The sequence below is a fragment of the Hippocampus bargibanti genome, linkage group LG12 (assembly GCF_051943395.1).
Source record: "Hippocampus bargibanti isolate YZ-2025 linkage group LG12, ASM5194339v1, whole genome shotgun sequence".
NCBI classification, from domain to species: domain Eukaryota; kingdom Metazoa; phylum Chordata; class Actinopteri; order Syngnathiformes; family Syngnathidae; genus Hippocampus; species Hippocampus bargibanti.
In genome coordinates, this window is record NC_142745.1 from 15,768,092 (window position 1) to 15,789,052 (window position 20,961).

At 43.5% G+C, this 20,961-nt stretch overlaps 1 protein-coding gene across 3 annotated transcripts; it reads right to left on the reverse strand.

Moving 5' to 3' along the window:
- Nucleotides 1–136: 136 nt before the first annotated feature.
- Nucleotides 137–20,863, reverse strand: ip6k1 (inositol hexakisphosphate kinase 1). Of its 3 annotated transcripts, XM_089009562.1 has the most exons (11): nucleotides 20,620–20,863; nucleotides 19,231–19,369; nucleotides 18,312–18,422; nucleotides 14,920–15,098; nucleotides 14,708–14,853; nucleotides 12,227–12,353; nucleotides 9,834–10,071; nucleotides 7,842–8,026; nucleotides 6,698–6,873; nucleotides 3,371–3,604; nucleotides 137–2,196 (listed from the first exon to the last, which is right to left on the reverse strand). In XM_089009562.1, the coding sequence occupies exons 5-11, from the start codon at nucleotides 14,822–14,824 to the stop codon at nucleotides 1,816–1,818; spliced, it is 1,458 nt and encodes a 485-aa protein (XP_088865688.1). In that variant the 5' UTR covers nucleotides 14,825–14,853; nucleotides 14,920–15,098; nucleotides 18,312–18,422; nucleotides 19,231–19,369; nucleotides 20,620–20,863; the 3' UTR covers nucleotides 137–1,815. The 3 variants fall into 3 exon arrangements, with proteins under 3 accessions (XP_088865688.1, XP_088865690.1, XP_088865687.1); XM_089009564.1 differs by lacking the exon at nucleotides 18,312–18,422; XM_089009561.1 differs by lacking the exons at nucleotides 18,312–18,422; nucleotides 19,231–19,369.
- Between the last annotated feature and the right edge of the window lie 98 nt (nucleotides 20,864–20,961).

The window sequence follows — 20,961 nt, forward strand, 5'->3', positions numbered from 1 at the left end:
ATATATATATATATATATACTTCCTCAAACTGACTCGTCACCTGGAAAGAGTACAGGTTATTTTATATATATATATATGACACATTTTGCTACATCCTGGCCACCCCCCCACTTAAAAAATAAAGAGACGCCAAACCATCTGTTAAATTTTAATCTCACTGTCACTGTTCTACCAAACAGTTTGGGTTTGTGACGGCTGTAGAAAATAAATCCAAGTAATATTCATGACTTATAAGGTGTGTGTTTGTGTGTGTAGGGGAGGGTAGCAAGGGCGTCTGGTATGTCCTACTGTGCATGCGACGACTGAAAGCAGAATTGGGGAACTGTGTTCCTTTTCAAAAAGTCCTCTGATGGCCAAAACAAACAATGTGTACTTTTATGCGCATCAAATGACACAGTGGGCCAAGGGTTGCCCACCGCCCCCATTGGACGAAGATGCAAGACTTAAAAAAAAGAACACACACACACAGTTCATAGTCAGATGGAGTGTCAGAGTACTCATAAAATAAGTATATATTCCCCTGAAATGCTTCCACTCTGTGAGCATATTCTCTCTACATATGTTTTTACACTTTGGGAAAGACACGTAAAAGACATTCACCCACGCAGGTAAAAGCTAGAATAAAAAAATAAATTATCGCCTCAATAATCCCCCCAAAAATAACAACTTTGACCCCCCTTCCACCCTCTTGTTTTTTATTCACCAAGTGCTTAGAATGGCCTCAAACGCTCTCGTCTGATTGGTCCCGGAGACGACTATGTGGTGATGTCAAAGGGACGAGGAAGTGCGTCTGAGAGGATTGTAACATCCGTCAACAATAACACGACATATTCAGGTGGTGTTGCAAAACGAGGAAAGTGAATCGCTGCAACCGGAAATAAAATGACAGCCAGCAGTCGGGAAACACGGAATCAGTAGCGCAACGTTTCTCCGATTAACACAAACTAGTGACGTTATTTATCTTTGAAGTCGAGCACAAAACACAGAAACTGTTACCCCACATTGAATCTTTGGGTGCACCTGCGCATTGTTGGCATCACTCCCTGTTGATGACAAAGCAAGAAGACAAAAAATATATGAATATTGCTCGAAAAGATGCCACCAGTGGGATGCTCGGAGTGGCAACAAACGATTGATCGGTTTGAAAGATCCCGCAAAATGGCCGCCGTCCAAATCAGATGATGAGATGACATCATCCCCAGCAGCTGTACGGTGTAAAATTTCACCTCCCCATTGCAACTTTTCAGCTACTCCGTCTCACGTAGCTGCACTTTCGCCTCTGGTATGACGATGGAAAGAACGGAAATGTGTAAATCTACCAATGGGTTGCCTTTTTCACACACAAACGGCAAGCGACGATCACATATGTATCCGCACCCAAAAATAACACAGAGCCCGTCCTGCCGCTCTGAACGACGCCGACCGAGAAATCTACACGAGCTTCCCAGATCCGCTGGTAGTTTCTGCAAAACAATTTCGTCTCCTTTCACGCAGCAAAATGTCGCAACAGAGAATGCTAGCGTGTCCAGAACCTTGCCTGGGAGTCGGTTGCAAAACTTTTCATACCGACGTTCCCTTTTACGCAGGCGTTATGGATGCTGTCAAGATTTTTCATTGAAATCATCGCTTCGGATGAATAACGTCTGCTTTCACAGGCTTGAGTGTCTACGATTGTGTCCCACCCCCTTGGCTGTTTTTGCTTGAGGACAGTTGTTGCGATGACAACGCTGCTAAGGGAGGGAATGTGAGGAGGAAGGAGTTGACAGGAGGGGATTGGGGGGAATACTTCAACGACGGTAGTTACACTCAAGTGTTCAGTGGTGGCTTTCCATCTGCAGACCCTCTAAGATCTGGATCAGACTCTCCAGGCCCAGCACGTAGCCTCGGTCGGGCCCATCGTGGACTGCCGTGTCGCCACGGAAACCTTTGAAGGTGGAGTGGGCAAAGTCGATCATGCGAACGTCTACCATGGGGGGCTGTTGCTGCTGCTGCTGGGGTGACGGGGGCGGTGGGAGCGCAGGGCAGGAAGAGGAGTCCGCACGGGACGCAGGGTTGTCGGCACGCTGGGTGTCGCCGGCTGCCGGCGAGGGTGGCGGCGGTGCGCCGGGGCCAGGATTGCCGCAGACGAGCTCCTCTTGGGTTTGCTGCCTGGCCAGGAGCTGCCCAGAGTTGACACTTGCGGGAGCGTCGGGCTTCTACATGTAAACGACAAACATCACGATCGACGACGACGTCCTGGTCCACAAGTACGACTCAAGGAAGAATAATTAACTCATTCACTGCCGGACGATGTGTAAAAATGGCTATCTAGCTATCTACTAGTTGGCTATCTAGCTAGGTATCTATTAACTAGCCATCTATTAACTAGCTGTTAGCTCACTAGATAGCTAGCTATGTATTTGCTGTCTATTAGCTGTTTAACTGAATGGCTGGCAATCTAGCTAGCCAGCTATTAGCTATCGATTTATCTATCTCGCTATCTATTAGCTAGCTGGCTATTTATCTATTAACTAGCTATTAGCTATCAACTAGCTATCTATCTATTTGCTGTCTATTAGCTATTTAACTAACTAGCTGGGTAGCAAGCTATTACCTATCTATCTCACTATCTATCAATCTATCCATCTATTAGGTATCTACCTGGCTAGCTATTAACTAGCTATCTAACTAATAATTAGCTATTAGATAGCTAGCTTTCTATCTATTTGACTTCCTTATGGGTTGAGTGAACGCTGGCGCGTGTAGCTGCCGCTTCTCACCCACAGAAAAACGTATCCAGTGACTGTAAAGTCACCTTGAGAGTTTTGGAAGGCGCTTAGAAATGAAATGTATGATGATGAAAATGTGTCCACTCCACTGCCAGGGTTTTTGTCATTTTCACTCAAATTGCGGGACCCACAGAAGATTGAGTTTGAGGCCTACATAAATATTCAATGCAGCGTGAGAAACCTTAGACTCTCTTCTTTCATCAGAAAAAAAGTGTTAATTCCTAAATTCTGGAGTTATCTGAGTTTAAAATAGGGGCAGCTGTCCAAAATACAATACAATACATACATATTGTTGTATATAGCACTTTATCAACAGCTGAACTTGGAACAAAGCAGTAAGATGGACAAAAGGCAAATGCTGCCCACTCGTGGAATTGAAAAAAAATTGCCAGAGGTCTAACCAGCGCTTTATTGGCACCCACAGTAAGAAAAAGCAAAACCCGACCAAATTTGGGAATGGCGCTCCGTGTCATGCTTTTCAATTCCAGAATACATTCGGGAATGGCAGTGAATGAGTTAATTAACTAAACAAAATGCTAAATCTGCTCGATAAATTTCACAGCTTGACTTGTCTTGGTTGGAACATACGACTGGGCCTCACCTTCCCTTCGTAGATGATGAGCAGCGACGACGAGTAGAAACGGTAGGACGCCTGGCGCTCCAGCACCGCTTTGAGGCTGTGGAGCTTATGCAGGATGGGCTCAAAGAGGTCCCGCCTCAGGCCCCGCCCATTGTGCATATACTGCTGCAGGGCCTGGCCGAAGCCCTCGGCGGACAGCCCGCGTCCGTAGTACTTGTTTCTACAGAGGTAGTGGCCTGTGTTCAGCTGGTACACCTGTTGACAAATCGATGGCGCACACACACGTTACGTTGACACCACTTTCAAGGCATATGTTGTAATGCGCTCTACCGCCATCTACAGCAGGGGTGGGGAACCTATGGCTCACGAGCCGTAGATGGCTCTTTTGATGATTGTATCTGATTGCATTTGATGATGTGCAATCGCGCACCGCTTGCACATACTCAGCGCACAAGAACATCTATGCAGCGCACTTTTTGCAATGTAACTCAATGAGTGACAGGTGTCCAGCCAATAATGCTGGACAGTTCATGTACGCTACGCAGAACAATCGGAGCAGAATGGTGCGAATGTGCCCTGCCCATACGCGCCGTGATACTGGCGTGAAACTGGTGTGTGGCCACAGCGGACACATTAGTGATGGGATTTCCGGCTCTTTTCAGAGAGCGAGTTCTTTTGGCTCAGCTCACTAAAAAGATTGGCTCTTTTGGCTCCCAAATGGCTCCTCAGTTTGTTTGTTTGTTTGTTGCTTAAAGGACAACCGACGTCTCCGGAGAAGTTGTGTCCGTAATTTGTAAAATGGCTTCAAATGACTTCTACTGAGTGTATTTTACAAAGATTCCATCACATATAGCTATATATTACGTTTTAAGACATTCAGGAAGTCTTGTTTTTGAGTTGGTGACGAGTCCTCACGTTACGTCATGAAAGGACCACCCCCCACCCCCGACAGAAAAAAGACACATTGTAGCAGTCTTTCATCACGTCAATGTATTTTGCTGTACTGTTTATCTGAAAACCTTGATGTTACATCCAAAAGCCGCCAGCAGAGGGAGTCCAAGCTCCATGAAAGGAATCTATCAGCCTGTGGAAACCGGCTGATTCATTCCTCACGGGAGCTGGTCGCCATTTTTGGGTGTGACATTCCCCCCTGCCCGTTTGCCTCAAAATGACACAGAATAAATTCTTTAATCGATTGCAAACATGTATGCTTTCCTCTTCAGAACTATTTGAATCATATTCATAACTGGATGTGTAACAAGAAAGCATATTATCCGAATCGGAAACCATTGTTTTTATTCTCCAGCAATGCAAGATGTCTTGGCGTGACGTCACGAACTGGGGGCGGGACCTTCTGAAAATGCCCAATTCGCAGCTCAATTTTTTGCAGATTTTGGACACTTTAAGGCCTTTTTATTGGTGTTTTGCATTTGAATAAAAATATCATACTGCGTGTTTTGGGTATTTTAGATGCTATAAAACGTTTTTCTGATGTCAGTTAAAAAACAAAAAAGTGATGTCGGTTGTCCTTTAAATTAATTAACTACCAAAAATCATGTAAAATTATGTGACAAACAAATTACCCATGTAAAAAATACACTATATCAAATAATTTTATTTTATATGGCTTGATTTATATGTACACAGAGAGCATCCACGAACTTTCACTTTCCCTGTGGTTACTCTGGTCTTATGATCAGCTGTCACAAATTTGCTTTTCTTATTAATAATGCTATCATACCAAATAGTAAAAAATATACAGTAAAGTCTCGTTATATCGATATCGGATATATCGCTAGTCCCGGTTATATCGATACTATTTCTATGCACGCACGGAGAAAATTACATGCAAACAGGGTCGGATATATCGATAGTCCCGGTTATATCGATATTTTTCGGACTCCCTTGAATATCGATATAACGAGACTTTACTGTAATTGAATAATTTTGAATAACAACATAATGTGATAACATTTGTCCACCTGTCTACCCTAACCCCCTCCCCCTCCTCCTTCTCCTCACTGCGGCGTGTGTCTGTAATTCTCCTCTCCCTCCTCTACCACGGATATCGACCAATCACGTGTGGCTTTAACGGAAGACTGGGGACAGGAAATAGAGGACAAAAAAAGTCGGCTCCCTCCCATTTACGGCTCCCTGTTCCGAACCGGCTCTCTTTGTTCACTTCAGAGATCCGGCTCTAACAACCGGCTCGTTCGTGAACGGCACATCTAGTACACATCTGAGGTTGCTCAGAGTGGTCAGGGAGCTTGTGTGTCTGCTCAGACACATGAAAAATTAGAGGGACCATTGCCGACGAGTAAAAGAAATGACACGCATTGCACATTACAGAATGAACCAAATGATTCGCCTTTGTGGAGAGAAAAGGTTCTGATTCTAATTTGCAATGAGACAATCCCATCGATGAAACAGTCGAATGTCAGTGGCACTTTGACAAGCCCCATGCTATGTTAGCATTAGCATCAATATACTTCTGCGAGACAGCAGAAAATAATAATACAATAATACATTTCATTTTTAAGCGCCTTTCAAAACTCTCAAGGTCACTTACAGTCACTGTTAGATGTTTTTCTGCGGGTGAGCAGCGGCAGCCACACGCGCCAGCGTTCACACAACCCAGAAGTAACTCAAATAGATAGCTAGCTAGCTAATACATAGCTAGCCAGGCAGCTAGCTAGATAGCCAGATAGCTAATGGATAGCTAGCTAGATAGCTAGCGAGATAGCCACCCAGCTAGCTAATAAATACAAATACAAAAACAAATAGCTAGCTAGGTAGCATATGAGCAAAATTGATAACAGCAGTTTAAGGAAAGAAAAAAAAACACTAAAAGTGAAACAAGCAATTGTGGAAGCTAATGAGCCGTGTGCAGACTAGTAACTTGATGTATGGACCAGGCAAGTTGGCTTTCATTATGATCGTTTGGCTGGATTTTTACCAACATGAGGAACGGAAAACCATTCATGTTAATGGTGAGTACTGTCACAAAGTTATTTGAAATAATACATACTGACATTTTCTTGAAAAGTGGCCGCGCGTGCGTGTGTGTGTGTGTGGCTCTCACTAAAAAACTAAATATTTTACTTTTATGCCTCTGTTTGTCAGAAAGGTTCCCGACCTCAGATCTACAGGATCGGAGGGGAACAGTCTCGCGTGGCATTGTGACCTTGACGACAGCTCAATGGGTTTACTGTATGAGTCCATGAACGAATATTTTTAGCGTTGCTTTTTCAATCATTAATTGAGGAAATACAAAGATACAAATGCAACACTTTCAGCATTTCCGGAGGAAAAGTTACATTGGGGTGCAGGTTTCCAGATTAGATTTACCTGCATGCCGCACAACCGCACCCCCAGCGTCGCTGAGGTGCTCTGTTCGCATTTCTTCATCTGCCTGGCTGCCTTCTCCTCGGAGGCGTCGTCGCCGTGCTGCCGGGTGCCCATTTTCAGGTCCAGGATGCACGGGTATGAGAAATGGTGGACCACATTTTCAAGCAACAGGAACTCTGGGTGGGACGCCGCCATTAAGGGAACCTCAATGAAAGCTTTGGTCACTGCAAATGGATCATCTATAGCTTCCCTGAAGATGAACTCATTTCATGTCATTTGTGCCCGTAGCCTTTGTTGTTGTCTTTTTGAAGACGTACGGTATCCACGGACCGAGAAAGGTGACAAGCTGGGGTTGTGTATGTGTCATCTGCAGACTGGGCTTTTTGAAGCCAGCGATCACAATGCAGTCATCTAACCAAAGAACACTTTTGGATTCATCTCAGGCTCGCCAATGCTTACATCCTATACCGACTCAGTCGTTGTGCGGTATGCGGATGTGGGCATCAGATGTGTGGTCATTTAGCGTCGCCCATCTGTCATAAATAAAATACAATACAATACAATAAATACAAAAATGTTGATTTATATAGCGCTTTAACAACCGCTGAAGCTGTTAGCAATTCAATAAGATAATTCAGAGAAGGTTCTGACTGAAAGAGCTATGGCATTTGTCAAACTCACAGTGAAAATCTGTATGTATATTTTTTTAAAATGGCATCCTTCCTGTGTCTTTTTTTGTGGGTCTACTCATAACACACATGGGGGTGTGGGATGAAGAACTAAATACAAAAGAAATTAATAATCAATGAAGAAATTAAGGGGCATAAAATGGATGGTTTAAATCAAATCGGCAGAACGGTCTGGCATTTTTTGTTGGTCTACTCAAGATGCACGGTCAACCAAATTTTATGTGAAACTGGCTTTGGGGGTTGGATTTTGGAATCACTCAAATAACCATAGAAAGCAACTCATTTGGCTCAAAGATATTGCTTGAGACAACAAGAAAGAAATATTTTTTTTCCCCTCAAATCATAGCATTCAGATTCATTTGTTCGGAAGAGTTACTTTCTACAGACCTGAAAATGACCTAAACAACCCTAAAAAAACGTAAACACAGGCCTATCCCAGACGTGGAAAAGGATACTGAAGAGCTTGCGGTCCTTGGACTCGGAGCGCATGCGGCTGAGCTGCTGCTTGTGGCAACGGAGGCTCCAGGGGTTGTGGCTTATCTTCTCCGAGCTCAGGCCGCTGTTCCAGTCCAGCATCTGGAACAGCAGGTCCAGATGAATCTTGGGCTCCAAGCGTGGACTCTTCAGTTCGGCCAGGTTGCTGAATTACGAAGGGATTATGCGGGAATTACTTTAGAAAAAAAAATAACATTGGTTTCCCAAAACATAACAAAAATAGTCGATACATTCTCAAATGAAAATAACTTTAATTCACTCCAAAGCAGTGGTTCTTAACCTTGTTGGAGGTACCGAACCCCACCAGTTTCATATGTGCATTCACTGAACCCCTCTTGAGTGAAAAATAAAATGTGAGGGTTTTTTTTCTAATTCAAGACAGATATGTTTTTATTGCTACACAAAATGAGCCATGCATGAACATCACCTTGTTTTAAGAACAAAGCCAACACAATGCATGAACTCACAACAAATTACATATCTGCAAATCAGTGTGACTTCTGCTGTTGCCTTTGAAAGACCAGTTCAGATATGCGTGGCTTCACCTTGGCAAGTGCCACTCTCATGTCATTTTCACAGCAAAGTCTGTTCCTTTTCTTCGATTATATGTCCAGCATCGTCGAAAAGGATTGTTGACAGAGATATGTTGTAACAAATGGTATCAAAAAATCCAGGACTTTCTTGGCAACAACTGCATACTTGTTCATTTGTTGACACCAAAACGTTGAGAGCGTTGTTGTTTTGAAGAGTTGCTGTTGAACCTGGCTATGCTGATTTTCAATGATTCTTCTTCACATCTGCTGCCTTCGTTGTTGTTGTAAGAGGCTTAAAACTCTTCTTTTATCAAGTCGTCTTTCACGTAGCGCACATAAACAGCAAGCTGACTTAGATCAGCAACATCTGTGGTTTTGTCGAGTTGAAGACTGTATTTTGCCGGGCTTAAAATCAGTTCTGCGACTCCTTGAGCCAAGATGTCTTTACTCATGTCTCCATTCTGTCACTGACGGTGTCATTTGAAAGGGGAATTTGGGATCGTTTGCCTTCGGCCGCTGTTCTGAGTATCAGATTCGCCATCTTTAACGCAGTTGGTTTCACGAGTGTTTCACCAATGGTGTGAGGCTTGCCCTGCTTTGCGATCAAGGTAAGCAACCTCGTACGAAGCCGTGAGCATGGCTTTGCCAACAGGTACAAACCCAAGAATAGGCAGAGTGGCCCTTTCATCGAATCTAGCTCTCTTCAGCAAGTGTTGTGTTCTTGTATTCCCCGTCTCCATGCAGCTTGATGAAGTGTTCCTTTAGTTTTGCTGGTGCTAGGCTAGAGTTGCTCAACTCTAGCCTAGCGTTGCAAATAATGCAAATAGGACACTCACTCCCATCACGTTCCGTGATACATGACAATGTTGCTTTGCTGCTGTGAAATGTAAATGTCTTCACTGCGAGACTAATAAAGGCAAATCCAATTCAATCCAATCCAATGTTGTACATATTCATCCGACCACTTTCTTCTTTTGCCCGACCTAGTATGGATAAAATATAAAAAGGATGTACTATGTTGATTACTGCAAACTACTGGCTAGCCTGTTCATTCGTTGTGAATGGGCGAAGCAGCAGCAGTCTACCTGGCCTCTCTTCCTCTCTCTCTGTATTCGTTTTTCCGTTCTGGTACGCTTCTGACTCTATACTGCCCCCACGATTTTCTGTGGTATTTCTCAGTTTTGCCTGGAGCTCTACCGATTGCTAAACGGGCATAACAACGGACAAAACGAACTGTGGGGCCGGACGAAATGTTCCGTTTCCGTAATTAACAGAAGTGTGTCAGCGGAGGCTCCGCCGAACCCCTGAGATCGTCTCACCCAAGGGTTCGATCGAACCCAGGTTAAGAACCAGTGTACTAAAGAAATCATTTTACATTTCAATACACAAGTGTTCAAAATGGTTCCAAAACAACAATACTTGTCATTGGACTCGGCGCCGTGCGGCGCATCGCGGCGCTCCTCTCTGTGCTCGGAGGACGAGGAGGAGCGATGGAGGCTGCGGCGAGAGTGCTTCCGTCGCGGCTGCTCACGCTCGGCCGGTTCCCGCTCGTCGTGCTCGCAGGCCCCCACCTCGGCGTTGTGGCTCTCGCCGTACGGGTAGGCCACCAGGTTGATGTAGCCGTCAGAGTCGCCCTCGAAGCACACCAGCACCACGCCTGCCGGGGAAAAAAAACGTTTACAACATTTTCTTGTACTGATTGACAGCTGATTAAAGATTTATCCTAAACAACAGAGGTGCGCCTTCGAAGTTGTTAGATTGCATTATTGATAGTTTTGAGAATGAAGGTGTAATCGTGGTCTTTGTAAGAGGTGCATCCGTTCCTACCGAAGACCCTGGCACCAAACCCAGTGCTGTGAATTATTAAAAATTACACAAATTATATCATTAGATTTCAGATGATGAATCACTCTTTGTAGAGGATAAAGAATACATGTGGGTGTTAAATTATAGATTAATCTCCTCTTTTATTATTAAGGGATATGTTTTATCTGTGGTTTTATTGTACTTGAGAGTTTAGAAAGGTGCTTAGAAATCTTGTGCTTTCGGCTTTTCCCTTCAGGGGTCACCACAGTGAATCAGTGTCCTCCATTTTCTGAGGTTTGATTGGCATGTTTGTTTTGGCCAAGCTTTTACGTCAGATGCTCTTCCTGACACAACCCTCTTACTGGCGTCTCAAGTTGAATGTCCAGGAGCGGATCAAAAGGAGGCGAATTGGGAAGTGGATTACAGACGATTAGAGCGTGTTTGATTTCATTATAAACTTGTTATTTTTAGCTCCTCGTGTCCGCAAGCGTACGCTGGACTTCATCAGCATCTGGAGAACAAACGCGAACTGACGCCCAGTGATGTGGTTGAAGCGTCTGCCTGTCTGCTGCTATTATGTCAGTCGACTTCAGCGGGAAGACGTCCAGGGCTAAATATAGACACTTGAAGGCCCACTGTTGTCATGACACCCATGTGACCTCCAGGACCGTGTCGGGTCGGTTAGAGGGCAACGGCGGCCGCTTTCACTGTGCCAGTCCAAACCGATACCTCCGTAAAACGTCAACAAGAGAATATAACATGGTGAGAATGCGATGATATGATTTAAAACTAGTCGGACTGCAATTGCAAGAAAGGAAATTTCACCAACAGTCTCATTGACTTCAATGCCGCCCTCCCAAACGACACATACCCAAACATCAAAAAACACGCAATGAAAATGTCCACAGTTTTTGGCAGCACGTATATCTGCGAGAAAAGCTTTTCTCGCATGAAACTGATGAAATCTTCGATGAGATCAAGATTGACAGAAGAACATTTGCACCAGTGCTTGAGACTGGCTGTAACTAGAATGGAACCAGATATTCAACTTCTCACCAGCCAGATGCAGACCCACAGTTCACACTGATGAACATACATAGGTAAGATCACTTTTCTGACTTGGATGAGTCATTCTGAGCATAAACAAATATAATCATAAAATCTACCCGGATAAAATCCATCTTTACAACCATACTGGTAGCGAAATGTATTGTGGCGTGTAGGTGCCGTATCACTTAGTTCACTTTGTCAACCTGCTTCCTTTGTGGTTTTCACAGGGAAGTTGATGAGAGAGAGCTGCAAACAGCGGTGTCTACAAGCCTACAGGAACCTACAAAAGGATTCTAAGGAAGGAACACAAGAACTTTGAGACTGCTCATATGCGTCAGTGAGATTCTGCTCTGACAACAGAGCTGAACTTTTATCTGTTAAGATTGTGCATGGCACAACAGAAAGTTAATGTTCCATTGCTTTTTTTCTATGAAGAACACAGAGAGAGTTATTTAGTTATTATTTATTTCATAAATAGTGTTATTTATTTCTGTGAAGAACTCAGAGAGGGTTATTTAGTTATTATTTATTTCATTTATGGTGTTATTTGTTTCCTGACTTTTTTTCTGTAAAGAACCTGGAAAGGGTTATTTGGTTATGTGTGGCTTTCTGGAAAACATTTTTTTAAGCGATCGTCACACTTGTTCTGTTACAAACTGACACCACCCCCCATCACAGAAGGGAAACGTTATGTGGTCCTCACAGGAAAATGTTTGGGGACCCCCGCTGTATAGGATACTTGTCCATGTTCAGCGCTTTGTTACAGCTTCAGCTGTTGTTAAATTGATGCTGTGGACTGCAATTTTACCCATCGTGGGACGATTAAAGGTTTTCTGATTCTGATAAATCAATATGCATTGTATTGTATTGTGCGCCATCAGCAAGTGTGTCCGTGTCCCATGACAATATGCGCATTTATGTACAGTTCCCCAAAAAGCGCCCGAGTCACTGGTCACCTTTGTACTCAGGGGTGAACTCCTTCATCTCGGGAGGCAGAGATTCATAGAAGCGCTGCTCCCTGCTGATCAATGGCTTGCACACTGTGTGGTCATCGTAGCGCATCATGCTGGTGTGACCGCCCACCTAAAAATGCACACGTACGTCCGTGGCAAAAAAAACAAACAAAAACAAAATGAGACCCAGTGAACATTTTTCTCTGGCAATTGTCCTGGACTGTGGACGCCTTAGCCTACAGCCAGCAGTATAATGCAGACACAAACAAAACAAACAAAAAAAAAACAAAACAAAACAAAAGGGTGCCCGAGTAGGCAGCTGTCAGCAAGTGCTCTCATGAGCCTTGCTTTTTTTGTTGTTTTTGTCTTGTTTTGTGTTTTCTTTTGTCACTTTGTGTTGTTGTGCGTCGTGTGGAATGGATACGGATTGTTTTTCAGATTTTTTTCCACAACATTCATCAAGGAGGAGACTGTGCTGAGCGGTTGCGCCTTTTCAGCAGCATGAATATGCCAGTACTGTTTTCGAATGGGAGGAATGTCGGTGCCATTCGACTGTCATCGCTGGACACCAAAGGGGCCATTGTGCTTTTTTGCGCCTGTATTGGGCAACATCTTCACAGCCCCGCTTTGTTCAGCGGAAACATCGGTGCTGTTGGACAGTTTGCAGCTGGATGAATGCCTCGCTTGAGGAGCCCGCGATAAGAAGGAGCGTCAGCGCAGAGCGCCGATGCGTATGTAGAACTATCGCGGCTTGGAATTGAAGCGGCTTCACGTGGGACAGGAGATGTGAGACAATCTTTTCATCAATGGATGCTACAGCTGCGTGTTTGCTTTCAACATTTAGCTTGCGATATAATGAGACTTTACTGTACATATATATGCATATGTATACTTATATATACATATACATACAGTATATACATATATACACCTATACATATATACAAATATAAACATATATATCTGTCGGTATGACTGAGGAATTCAAGGTGGAGGTGGGACTCCACCAGGGGTCAGCTCTGAGCCCATTCTTGTTTGCTATAGTGATGGAAAGGCTGACAGATAATGTTAGACAAGAATCTCCTTGGACCATGATGTTTGCAGATGACATTGTGATCTGTAGCGAGAACAGGGAACAGGTGGCGGAGAAACTAGAGATGTGGAGATATGCCCTGGAAAGGAGAGGAATGAAGATCAGTCGCAGCAAGACAGAATATATGTGTGTGAATGAGAGGGATCCAAGTGCAAGAGTGATGCTACAGGGAGAAGAAATAAAGAAGGTGGAAGATTTTAAGTACTTGGGGTCAACTGTCCAGAGCAATGGAGAGTGTGGAAAAGAGGTGAAGAAGCGTGTCCAGGCAGGCTGGAGCGGCTGGAGAAAAATGTCAGGTGTGATGTGTGATAGTAGGGTTTCCGCTAGGATGAAAGGAAAAGTGTATAAAACGGTGGTCAGACCGGCCATGATGTTTGGACTGGAGACAGTGCCACTGAAGAAAAGACAGGAAGCAGAGCTGGAGGTAGCAGAGCTGAAGATGTTGAGGTTTTCTTTTGGAGTGACCACGTTAGATAGGATCAGGAACGAGTACAATAGAGGGACAACTCATATTAGAGGCTTTGGAGAGAAAGTCAGAGAGGCCAGACTGAGATGGTTTGGACATGTCCAGAAGAGAGAGAATGACTATATAGGGAGAAGGATGCTGAGCCTTGAACTGCCAGGCAGGAGACCGAGAGGAAGACCGAAGAGGAGGTTTATGGATGTGGTCAAAGAGGACAAGACGGTAGCTGGTGTGAGAGAAGAGGATGCACAAAACCGGGATAGATGGAGGACATTGATTCGCTGTGGCGACCCCTGAGGGGAAAAGCCGAAAGGAAAAGAAGAGAAGATGTCGACTGCCAGTATAATACTAGCCTGCATATATTCTTGATCTACGTCATGAAAAAAAGGTGTATCTATACAGTATATACACCCTTTTTTATTTTCTTCATGAGAAAAAGTGTACATTTACAGTATATATACACTTTTCTTCATGAAGAATATCAAGAATATATGCAGGCTAGTATTATACTGGCAGTCGACATGTGTTGCTTCACTATTCGTGTTGACATATCCGTGGCTCTCAATTTGAAATGTTCCGTTTTTGAGTAAATGATGGATATTAAAAATGTTTTCTTTAAAAACTTGATCCATCAATACATTATCCTTAAACTTAAAAAATGCCACCATGTTAGGTCAGTGGCCTTTCGGTGTATGTATCCAACGTATCGCTTCCTATGCAATAGAATTTTGCCAATGCAAATGTCACCATTGTGGGACAAAAATAGTTTCTTATCCCAAGGTGGGTGGGGACTGTGAAATGAACGGGGGTATTCCACAAAGCCACAAGATGGTTTGTAAAATTTGACAGAAACAAAATTCTCTGCTGCTTTGAAAGCAACTACCAGTGTCGAGTGTTATTATTATTATTTTTGGTACTGGTACCTCACCTGGTGCATAAATGGCTCCAGTGGAACGCCTCCTCCTCGCAGTCGAAGTGGTGTGCCGCCCCCCGGCCCAGCCCACTGCAGTTTGCTGTCCATGCTGTTGGTGTGCGGGAGGCACATGGCTCCTGGCGGACCAACCGCACCTCCTCCTGGGAATGGACACCCGTTTTTTATCCGATCTTAAAAGAAAAATGAAGGCCGCACTGCAAACTTACCTGGCACATGGGCTCTGGCGGGCAGTGACGGCGAGGGCGGGGCGCAGGACACCACGGGATGCTGGGAGCGCACGCCGGCCCCAGGGGGAGGCGGCGCCAGTCCGATGAACCACCTTGCGAGCGCTACGATCCGCTCCGCCGCCCACTTTACACAACTGCGCGGGAGTCAGCAACAATTCCTGCCGAGAAAGGACATTTTTGTTTTGGCAGTTACAGAATCTGCAGCTACAACTTGTGCTGACGGGTGAGGAAGAGCGAGGATCTGGAGTGCAAATGCTCCGTCAGTGAGGACAAATCGGCGTCAAATTGTACCCATGAGATTTGAGTTGAAAGCAGTCTTAACATTTAAAATCATCTTCTGTACATTGAATCAGAATCAGAAAACCTTTATTAGTCCCACAATGTGGAAATTTGCAAAGTGAAATGAAAAGTTCCAACTCCACCACGGCTCTTCTTTCAAAAGAAAAAAAGGTTTGTCGATTTTATTTGGCTCGAAAGTTATCTGCAATGGAAATGGAGCTGGCTGTGCAAAAGGCAAATGCCGCTCTCTCGTGGAAGAGAAAAACATTGCCAGAGGTCTGACCAGCAATTTATCGGCACCCCCCCCCCCGCAAGAAAAAAACAAAACAAATTCAGGAATGGCACTCCACATCATTTTTTTAAATTCCTGAATAGCTTCGGGGTGGCAGTGAATGAATTCAAATTGCACATTGTAATATTGCATTTTGGAAATTTGACAAAATGAATTTTTTAAAATCAATTTGTGTCATTTTGTGTTTCAATTTCATGGCCAGTGCGCTGCTCGTTCTGTTGAAGGCAGGAAGCTAAGCGGAATTGAGAAGATAAGCGGCAACTATGTTGTTTAGTTCTTTTCTTCCTTTGTCATCTCATAAAGTACAGTCAGTAGTATAAAACACAAAAACCCCAAAAGAGACTTTTGTGCGTCCATGACAATTCGAAAACGGTTGATGATGAAGATGGAAAAAGTCATGAACAGGACCTCCGGACTGTTGCGGTTTGGTTTTATTGCCACTAATGAATGGAAAATGTTTATTTTAATTTTTTTTACAACCAGTACTTAAAGGACAACCGACGTCACTTTTTTGTTTCTTAACTGACATCAGAAAAACGTTTTATAGCATCTAAAATACCCAAAACACGCAGTATGATATTTTTATTCAAATGCAAAACACCAATAAAAATGACTTAAAGTGTCCAAAATCTGCAAAAAAATTGAGCTGCGAATTAGGCATTTTCAGAAAGTCCCGCCCCCAGTTCGTGACATCCCGCCCCCAGTTCGTGACGTCACGCCAAGACGTCTTGCATTGCTGGAGAATAAAAACAATGGCTTCAGATTCGGAGAATATGCTTTCTTGTTACACATCCAGTTATGAATATGATTCAAATAGTTCTGAAGAGGAAAGCATACATGTTTGCAATCGATTAAAGAATTTATTCCATGCCATTTTGAGGCAACATTGGGGAGAAACGATCACCAGAAAAGAGGCACAAAATGGCGACCTCCTATGGCCACCTCCGTTTCCACAGGCTGATAAATTCCTCATATGGAGCTTGGACACCCTCTTCTGGCGGCTTTTTGGTGCAACACAAGGTTTTCAGACCAAACAATACAGCAAAATACATTGACGTGATGGAAGGACTGCTACAATGTGTCTTTTTCTCGGTCAGGGGGCGTTCCTTTTGTGACTTCACGTATGGACTCGTCACCAACTCAAAAACAGGACTTCCTGAATGTTCAGCGCGAGTCTTAAAACGTAAAATATAGCTATATGCGGTGGAATCTTATTAAAATAAACTCAGTAGAAGTCATTTGAAGCCATTTTACAAATTATAGACACAACCTACTCCCTCGGGTGCGACATTTCCCACCCCTGATGCCTCAAAATGACACGGAATAAATTCTTTAATCGATTGCAAACGTATGCTTTCTTCTTCAGAACTATTTGAATCATATTCATAACAGGATGAGTAATAAGAAAGCATCTTCTCCGAATCTGAAGCCATTGTTTTGATTCTCGAGCAAGGCAGGACGTCATGGTGTGACATCACGAACAAGGGGGCCACTTCCGGATTCAATTTGTAGTTTTTGGACACTAAGTCATTTTTATTGGTGTTTTGCATTTGACTAAAAACATCATCCTGTGTGTTTTGGGTATTTTAGATGCTATAAAACGTTTTTCTGATGTCAGTTAGGAAACATAAAAGTGGTGTCGGTTGTCCTTTAAACAAAAGCATAATCAAATGCGGATGTCACATCAGCATTTTTGTACATAAAAAAAAGTTAATAAGAGCAGACCGAGTTATGGTAGAGGCCATAAAGTGTCCTCCTGCTTCGCACACAGTTAAAAATTGAACTTTCTGATTAAAAGCTTCAAAGCTTTCGCCTTGCAGGTGTTTGTCGAGAACATGTTGCTAATATTTGAGAGCTGAGGAACCTGTTTGAACTCCCGACTGCACGACGTTGACAGCCAATCGAAGGAGTCTCGTTTGCTGTTGCGACGACATTCGCCCATTTCACCGTTTTAGTTTTTCAAGGGTCGAACCCAAAACTATTTTTAGCAGTGTATGTGTGTGTGCATGCGTGAGTGAGTGAATGGAGCAAGTAGGTAAATAATAAGCTTAGACGTGTGCGTCTGATTAAGTGTCTATACGGGACATGAGTAAGTCGAGATGAAGCCGATTAGGCGTTGTCGTCGTTGCCTTCATGTTGCTTCTTCGCACAAACCTTAACTTGGAACCCTAAACCCCAACTTCATACCTTCAATTTAAACCAAAGTGGCAAAAAACAGGCTTTCAAACATAAGCTGGTGACATGAAGCCAGCTAACATGATGGACATGGTGGAGAACGACACCCCCATGAGCAACACAAACCCAAAATCACATTTAAACACCCCAGAGGTTGATGTGTGGTGGCTGTTTATTAAATAAATAAATAAAATTAACTCATTCACAGCTAGATATGGTGCAAAAATGTGTCCACTCCAGTGCCAGGATTTTGGTCATTTTCACTCAAATTGCAAGACCCACAGTATATTACGTTTTAGGAGGAGATAAACATCCAATGCAGTGTAAGAAACGTTAGACTCTCTTCTTGCATCATAAAAAACCTTATGCCAATCTTATTTGGCTCTAGAGTTATCCGCAATGAAAGTGGGGACGGCTGTACAAAAAGCAAACGCTGCCCCCTAGTGGGAGGGAAAAATATTGCCAGAGATCTAACCGGAGCTTGATTCGCACCCGCCTGCGAGAAAAAAACCAAACCCGAACAAATTCAGAAATGGCGCTCCACATCATGCTTTTCAATTCCTGAATAAATTTGGGAATGGCAATGAATGAGTTAAAATAATACAAAGCAGCTGCACACACATACCCTGATACATCACAACAGCTGCGCTCTCAATCAGCAACATTGTTGCAGACACTTCAGGTCAGTCAAAACGGACGTCTGTCATCTCTGCACAAAATGAGGTCACCGTGGCAACTAGAATTCACATGTCAGTGAGCCAAGGGGGACAGGGGAGACAAAAAAATGAAATAAATAAAGCGACAACGCTCCACAAGAAGCTGACGAGCTGTTAAGGAGGTGCATGTGAAACTAAAGGAACTAAGGAAAAGGGATGTGATGAAAGCAAAAGCTTCCTCACTGCTGCCTCTGGACAATTTCCTGTCATCCTTGAGGGGGTGGGGGGCGCATTAACGTAATGCAAGCCTTCCTTTGATTTAGCTAAACTGGTGCATGTCTGGAACGGGCCTGCCACCAGACACATCCGGGGAGGAAAAAAATGTCTTGAAGGTGTCATGGTGGAAAAAAAAAATATAAAACCTTCGATCCAAATATGGAAAGAGGCGACACTTGTGGAAAGAGAGGGGACGGCTAATCGACATCTCAGTGATGGTCAGATAAACCCACAACTATTTGAATCACCGAGTAAAATGTTCATGGTCATGTATTCACTCCCAATTGTCCAGCATCCCTAATTCCGCCTCTCAACATATTCGGATTTTATTGTCTCCCATCTGTGTAATCAAAATTAAACATTTGCAAACATCGACTTTTACTTTGGAACACAACAATCAACATTTTGGTGGATTCAAGATAATGCTTTCAATATCTCAATGTTATGATAGTTCGAATTTTTATGTGGTTCACACAAAATAATACGGCTAGCCGGAGAATTTGATGGCTGAGTATTAAATCATAATTGGTTTATGGGGGAAAAAATAGAGTCATTTTAATTGATGGCATGAATAATTAGTTACAGCGCTTTGAATAACAAACCAAAACTCACCCTGGAGAAAAATCTTCAAAGAAATTCCACTCCATCCATTGAGGGTGACTAAAATGAGCTCTAGCGAAGCTGGCGTGCCCCTTCGACAGGATGCAGACAAGATATTTAGCATGGCAACGTTGCGGACCCCTGCTCACAGCTGTGAAAACAGACGAGCAGCCCCAGTGCCTCCGTTGCAATCTTGTTTATTTGACAAGGTTAGCTCGGACGGAGGTTTGACAGACACTTCATTATGGACGTACGCGCCCAACAATAGGAGAATTCGGAATAAATAAATAAATAAATAAATAAATAAATAAATAAATAAATAAAGCAAGCAAGCAAGCAAGCACGCAAGCTGCTTTGAAATTTGTACTTGAAATGCCATGGATGTATGTTTTATAATGTCCCGCTTTTTTTAAGGTGGAATTTTTTGATGAATAAAGCACGTGGGTATTTGACTGCTGTTCATAAAATAATATAGCAACGTCCCACTTTAAATTTTGACTTGAACAATTTCATGGGTGAACTGACACTTGTCTGTCAATTTGAATCCCTTCCCCATGTCGGAGACAAAACGAAAAGGTCAATGGTGTAACTTGAGAAATTACATTTTACTGCTTTATGCTAATTTGTGAGTGTTTTTGGACTCAATTTTCAAAAAAAAAAAATCTTCCAAGATTCTCTCTTGAATCCATCATGTGATTCTTAACCTTCCCGTTGCATTGAACTCAAATTAAAGTAAACATTCCGAAAAAGCTCAAAATTTTGACACACGGTCATTTTTGAGAAAACCGGTGACACTCCTAAAACGACTCGCGCTTTTTCTCTAATTCTATCGCGTCTTGATCACCAACCTGCGAATGACGAGGGCTGACTGTTGATGCACTCCTGTAAAGCCCGCCGCTGTCTCCATCAAACTTTTCAACGTCCTCCCCTCACAATGTCCCCATTTTGCTTCACAAACTCTTTGCACACAAATCCCAAGTTGTCCACGTCAATCAAATGACACTTTCCTCAAATTGGGGCGTTAAATTGCGTTCGCTGCCATAACCGGTCAAGCTTGTTGACCTTAGCTTGGTAACACGCTAGTACGCAGGCTAATTAGCCAGCTAGCTTAGTCGGATGGGTTCCGGTTTTTTTAATCACTATATTTAAAAAGGCAGTTTGCATTTACTTATTCTAAACTTATGGGTGGTGGCGCTAACCTGGGTAGCCGACGGGGTAGGCAGTGAGTAACGTTATTTCGGTTTTGGGTTAATTGGTTTAACGGAGTCCGCGGGATGCTAGCGTCAGGCTAACTGGCTAATCGCTCAACCGGAGACAGCGAAACGTTCACGTCAAACCGTTACGGTAAACGTTCGCCTTTGCCAATCGAGCTGGCACAAGCGACAGCAAGATGCAACTTACCCGGTTGCCGTTAGTGGCGATAGTGCTCGGTGGACTGAGGGAGAAGTGTCGGGATGTTGGCTCGCTCAAGCTCCGAGAGCGATGCGGATGGGATGAGAAAACATTCAGCATCAGGCTAACGTCATGTCAGCGGAGCTAACGCAGTCTGTTTTGCTTTTTTTTTTTACATTTGTTATGCATTCGTATGTTGCTTTGGCGCCCCCTGTAGTTCGCTTTTGAAGCGACGTGATGAAACGCGTTCTCGATGGCCTATATTTACTCGCTAATTCCTTTTTTTTGTCGAATACAAGAAGTCGTCTATAATACAAGTAAAGTTGATTTTGAAATAGCTTGCGATCCTTT

What these genes read in the sequence shown, in the direction of transcription:
- ip6k1 (XM_089009561.1), bottom strand. Translation starts at nt 14,824, where the DNA reads ATGTGCCTCCCGCACACCAACAGCATGGACAGCAAACTGCAGTGGGCT. An exon ending in TGGAGCCATTTATGCACCAG is followed by an intron (nt 12,354 to 14,707) that starts GTGAGGTACCAG and finishes GTGCATTTTTAG; the next exon opens with GTGGGCGGTCACACCAGCAT. An exon ending in TCATCATCTACGAAGGGAAG is followed by an intron (nt 2,197 to 3,370) that starts GTGAGGCCCAGT and finishes GTTTACATGTAG; the next exon opens with AAGCCCGACGCTCCCGCAAG.